The 5,991-nt window shown below is 55.5% G+C and overlaps 1 protein-coding gene across 1 annotated transcript in view; it reads left to right on the top strand.

The window, feature by feature from the left end:
* Positions 1-2,374, top strand: part of P2RX3 (purinergic receptor P2X 3) — a 28,544-nt gene extending 26,170 nt beyond the window's left edge. The window contains exons 6-9 of the mRNA XM_011379061.2: positions 802-895; positions 1,145-1,210; positions 1,775-1,852; positions 2,261-2,374. Coding sequence (XP_011377363.1) covers positions 802-895; positions 1,145-1,210; positions 1,775-1,852; positions 2,261-2,374 — 352 coding nt within the window. The remainder of the gene's footprint in view (positions 1-801; positions 896-1,144; positions 1,211-1,774; positions 1,853-2,260) is intronic.
* The last annotated feature ends 3,617 nt before the right edge of the window (positions 2,375-5,991 follow it).

The raw sequence follows: 5,991 nt of genomic DNA, 5'->3' as shown, positions 1-5,991 counted from the left end.
GTAACCCTGGACAAGTCACTTAGCCCCCTGGAGCACATTTGAAAACTAGAGCAGTCACACCCCTGTCCCACAGGTTTGTCTCGAAGGGGAAGTGAGATGAGGTGTCTGAAAGCGCTTTTTAGACTTCCGTAGAAATAAATTTATTTCTTCAGCAATATGGACAGGCAAACGTCGGCGCTCATTTCGCGGAGCTTCCTGTGTTCCAGGCCCCGTCCCAAACCCCCGTTGCATAAGGGTTCATCCCGTCCTCACGGCAACGCCGGGAAGTAGGAATTCCGTGTCACTCCCACTCACAAATGAGAAAGTCGAGTCTCAGAGAAGTTAAGTGACCGGCCCAAGGTTGCACAGCTGGTCAGTGGCAGAGCCAGGCTGTGAACCCCAGCGAGCAGGCCAAGAGGCCTGCGGACAGGAAAGCACCTGCTGTGAGCCCCCCCAGGATACCCGAGCAAACAGAACTGAAGAAGCACGCAGTTCCCCATCCGCACCCCCCCAGCCTGGCTCTAACTTTCACACACATCGGAACCATCAAGGGAAGTTATGCGAAAGGCAGAGTCCCGGCCCCACCCACGAGGATGCTGATTCCGTGGGTTCAGAGTGGAGCCTGACACTCTGCCTTGAACGAGCCCCCAAGATGACGCCTGCGCAAGGGGGTGGGTAACCGCACAGGAAGGACCGTGCCAGGTGTCCCGCCAAGCCATCGGTCAGGGTTGCTCGGGAAGTGACGGTCGTACGCTCCAGAGGGGACCCTGCAGGCTCATGCAGGAGCCCACGCTGGGACCCCCCTTTGCCTCTGGCCCCCAGGTTTGCCAAGTACTACAAGACGGAGAACGGCAGTGAGTACCGCACGCTCCTGAAGGCCTTTGGCATCCGCTTTGACGTCCTGGTGTACGGGAATGTGAGTCCTTGCACCCGGCAGACGGGTGGATAGGGGAGGAAACCCACACCAGTCCCTGGCCCTGAAGAGGCCCTCGGCTGGCCACACGTCCAGGCTCCTCACCTGTGCTGTGAAGGGGCGGGGCCTGCTGCTTCACCAAGAACCCTTCCAGCTCCACTGTCTCTCTGGCTGGGAGTCCAAGTTCAGCCCCTGCCCTCACTCTCGCCCTGCTGGACCCCCGCCCACTCACCTCGGTCTTTGTTCATACAGGCTGGCAAGTTCAACATCATTCCCACCATCATCAGCTCTGTGGCAGCCTTCACCTCCGTGGGAGTGGTGAGTTCAGCCCCTCCAGGCTCTGACCGGAGGCCAGTCAGGGAAGGGCCCCCACTGGCAGGGGTGGGCAGGGCACCGACCCAGGTAACCCCGCTTCTGCCTAGAATGAACAGTCCAACCTCTAGCCAGGTGCTGCAGTCTCCCCCACCACTTCCCTGTAGGCTCAGCCCTTGCTTGAATACTTCTAGTCCTGGAGAGCTCATTCCCTCCAGCAGCGGCCTGCTCCCATGCAGGAGGCTCCGCCTGGCACAAAGTTCCCGTCCCTCCCCATGAAGGTGTGGGAGGAGGCTCCAGGCACCTTGACGGAGACAGAGCCCCACCCCCAGGAACTTAGACCCATCAGCCCCTCTGCTTCACCCACCAAGTCTTCTCCCTGCATTTTGCTCTGGGGTCACCCCGGGAGCTGAGGAGGGGGGTCATTCCACGGGGCCCCTGGATATTCTTCTAAGAGGAAAGGTCACGTGTCTCTGGAGGACTCGCGCCAGCCCCCACCTGCTGTCTGCCTGAGCACCAACCTGCCCATTGCTCGAGCAGCTCAGGGCGTGCCTGCCTCTCCTCTTCCAGGGCACTGTCTTATGTGACATCATCCTGCTTAACTTCCTCAAGGGGGCTGACCAGTACAAAGCCAAGAAGTTCGAGGAGGTGAGCGGGGTCTTGTGAGAGGTGGCAGCACAGGGCAGGAAGGGCCACTGCCACTGTGACCCTCAGTGGCTCACCTTCCAAAGGGAACTTCTTGGACCTCAGTACAAATTTGGGGGTGCAGACAAGAGGTGGCTGGGCCAAGAGTAGGCTCTGTGACGATCACGGGGGGCTCCGCGGGTTGTCACTGTCAACATCCCCATCCACTCATCGTCCCCTCTCCATTTCCTGGGTGGGATAAACCTGCTACGGATTGGCTCAGGTTTCTGTTTTCCCTTGAGGTATGTGGATGGGGTCTCAGGATCACACAGACTTGCCGTAACTCCCCTAATGCCTGGGCGGCGGGCGAGGTCTGTCCCATGGGGCCCTTGCCCATAGTCAGAGCTCGATAATGCAGCCTTCCACCTGCAGGTGAATGAGACCACGCTGAAGGTCGCTGCCTCGGCCAACCCAGTGTACCCCAGTGACCAGACCACAGAGGAGAAGCAGTCCACAGATTCGGGGGCCTACTCCATTGGCCACTAGGGCCTCAGCCAGGGCCCCATGCTCACCCTTCGACACCAGGCCCCCCAACAGGGGACCCCACCTGGGCGAGGGGGGATGGGAAGCGGGAGGGGCTCTCATTTCTGCTGCTCACCCAGTACTCTGGCAGGTAGGTAGTGCCCCCTGCTGAGACCTCGATCCTACCTTCACTCCTTACGTCACCCCCGTCTGCTTCCCGGGACCCCCAAGGCAGTAGCACTGAGCAGTCCTCCCCCCTTTCAAAGAGTAGAGATCATAATAATAATAACGAGTGGCCACGAGGGCCCGCCAAGAGTGAGGCACTTCACACATATTATCTCATGTAATCCTTAGAATAATCCTATGAGGTAGATATTAGGTTCCCTGTTTTGAAGATAAACTGAAGCTCAGAGAGACAGTCATTTGCCCAAAGCCACAGAGCCAGGAAGTGAGAGAGCTGAGATTGGAACCCAGGTCTGACTAACTCCTTTGCCCACACCCCACAAAAGAAGGATGAACTCCCCAGGGCGTCAGCCCCTGTTCCTCCAGCCTCCAGCCTCCACCCTGCCCATCACTGGGTTCTGCTTCATAAAGTATAAGCCCCATGCTGTCCCCAGGAACTCAGTTCCCATCTTAGGGGAGACCAGTGAGACGGTGGTATGGGGTCTCTTTCTCTGGCTCGGGTCCCCAAATCAGAAGGAATTTTCCTTACCCCACAGCTCTGTCCCCAGACCAGGGAAGAGGCCATCCTCGTTCTGTTTTGGGGACCCCACACCTACCCACACGGGAGCCAGATTGGGCCACCCCAGGCGGGACATGATTCCGGACCTGGGGCCCTTTTCTAGGGGTACAGCAGTCCTCTCTTAAAACACTGGTGAAAAGGCTTCAGTGAGACCCTGTGAGCAGCTGGTCAGCCAGGCCCGTTCCTCGGGGTCCTAAGAAGTGGGTCAGCCTTCTAATGTTAGAGACGAAAGGGTCTTCTAATGTTAGAGACAAGAAACCATCTTGTCTGACTCTCCTATTTACAGATGAGCAAACTGAGGTCAGAAAAAGACCCGTGTCACAGAGTTAGTGGCCCAAAGAGATCCCAGGTGTCCTGGGCACCCAGGGAAGGCGGCCAAGATGGGAAGCTGGACGGGCCATTGAGAGGGCATCGGGTCCCGCCCTGCCTCCACTTCCCCCGTCCCCTTCCTGGGCTGACCTCCAGTGAGAGGCCCAGAAATCTCAACAGGGCAGAGCTCAGAAGCAGATGTAGGTTTTATGAAGCCTGAAGCACATACAACTTGGGGCATCTTTAAAAAAAATAATAATACAAATTAATATAAAGAGGGGCTTATGTGAGCGAGCAGTCATGAAGGATGTTTCACTAGCTCCACGGTAAATCCGCCTCCGGAAAAGCTGGAGCGTGGGCTTGACCGTGAGGTCTTAGCAGAAATGGGCTTAGCTGTAGGTAGAGGGCTGGCCCCTCTACAGAAGGTGCAGGGAGATGGGGTGGGGGCTGCTTTGGGCGTGGTTTGAAAGGATCAAGCAGTGGGCACTTGCAAAGACCCAACCCCACTGACAACCCTATCCCAGGGGAGAAGGAGTAAGAGTCCCCCATACAAGGCCCATCCTCCCTCCTCCACTCTGCCTCACCCCCAGCTGCATCCTCAGAACTGGGATAACGCCTCCTGAGGGGTGGTCTCGGGAGGGAATCGGGCAGTGTCTGGAGACCTGACCAGCAGAGACTTCAGTGAAAGCAGCACTGCATTCTCCTCGCCCCCCCCCCCCGCACCCCCAAGGCCCACAGACATCCGCCCCCAACCCCACCCCCCACCCCGTGAATCCAGCCTTCAGGAGGCTGGGCTGAGAGGCTGAGGTCACAGGAATAGTCTCTGAGGAGGAGATCCAGGCAGCTGTGTCCTGGAGGGAGGGGCCCCTCCCCAGTCCCTTTCGTCCTGACTAGGGTGGTCCTCTTGCAGGTCCATCAGTAGCTCTTAAGCCTGCCAGCAAGTGTGTGAACTCGTGAGTGTGAACCTGACTCGTGAGTGTGAACTCGTCCTCCCCACGGCTGAACTAAGTCACAGCCTCTGTGTGCCGGACGTAGGGTTATATCAGCAGTAATGACAACGGCTAACTTGTCTCTGCTGTCTCTCGGTGTGCTCAGCACTGCCACCAACATAATCACACACCAAGCCTGGTGTGGTTGCTTTGGTCTGTTATTAATCCTATTTGATAGAAAAAAAAAAATCTTATAATACATGGAAATTGGAACTGGAACCCCTGCTCATTCTGAACACTGTCGCTTCTTTAATTACTCAGCGTAAAAGCTAACATTCAGTGATGATGCGCCATGTCCAAGCAATGGGCTGAATGCCGCGCAGGCATTGTCTAATTCAACCCTCATCTCAAGAAGGAACTGAGGCTGAGCACGTTTAAGAAACTGAAATGGTAAAACTGGCACTTGAAACCAGAGCTTTATGTCTCGGGAGTTTGGGACCTGACTTCCATGCTCCATCTGTCTGGAAAAAAAAATTTGAAAATTTGTTGGCACCTTCTTTTCTCTACGTGTTAGTTAGGCTAAAACCAGGTTTTGCTGGAGTAACAAGTAAACTGCAAAATGTCAAGGTTTAACATGATGAAGCAGAGCGGATGGCCCCTTCCCTCTGGTAGATATGCCGTCAGAGGCATGTGGACTCTCAGATCACTGTGAGAGCAGGAGGATCATAAGGGTTATTAAAGGCCAGGCCTGAAAATGGCTTACCTCGCTCCCAACCACCTGCCAAAGGCCAGACTCAGTAACGTGCTGCAGAGCCTAACTTCAAGGAATACCAGGAAATAGAGTCTTCCTGGATCCCCAGGAAGAGAAAGCGGTAAACATGGTGCTCTCTGCTTCGGTATCTCCTTTTTGATGGCTGTTCTGCTCCACAGCCCTTCACCCATGCCCACCTACAGCTCCACGCAGCCTTCCCTCTGTGTTCCTTCTCACAAAATCTTGTTCTCGGCAAGTTACCAATCAATCTCTCAGAGGTATTAATAGATAACACACTCTGGAGTTTCTCCTCTTGAGTATTTGCTTGTTAATCAAGCGCTAAGACTAAAAGGCCTGAAATAGCCGAAGGAATGACTATATAATGGTTGAAGTTGAGACCCAATAACAGGCAGGACTGGATGTTTGAGGGACGGACACCTGACCTGCCCTGGCCTGCCTCAAGCTAGCTTCAGATGAAGGGGTCTGAGTCCCGCTCCTCTTCCCTCACTCTCTCTACCTCTGGTCTTGGCTGGCAGGATATTAGGCTACTGGGCTTGGATAGAGCCCGTTTCCCATCAAGGTGATAAGTGGAGGCTGATAAAAGGGGGCTTGTCATTCAGCCAAAATACCAGTCCCAGAGCAACCTATGCAGAGCTTCCCTTACTGCTTATGCTTCGCACCCCCCACAGCCAGGTCCCACTGTTGTTTTAGAAGGAGGCCACCAAGAATTAGCTGTGGCAGTACCCAATGCAAGGATTTGGGGGGCAACCCCCAGGCAGCTCCTCTTCCATGCTCTTGGGAAGACTGACATGCTGTGATTAGGAACTTACTGACCCAATCTCCATCCAAGGCAGATGGACAGACCCCTCTTCACCTAGACGCAACCCCTGGGGTCCAGCATTGGTGCGGC

This window comes from Pteropus vampyrus, unplaced genomic scaffold, assembly GCF_000151845.1.
Source record: "Pteropus vampyrus isolate Shadow unplaced genomic scaffold, Pvam_2.0 Scaffold352, whole genome shotgun sequence".
NCBI lineage: Eukaryota > Metazoa > Chordata > Mammalia > Chiroptera > Pteropodidae > Pteropus > Pteropus vampyrus.
The sequence above is the reverse complement of the archived record's forward strand: the minus strand, read 5'-3'. Positions and strand labels throughout refer to the sequence as shown.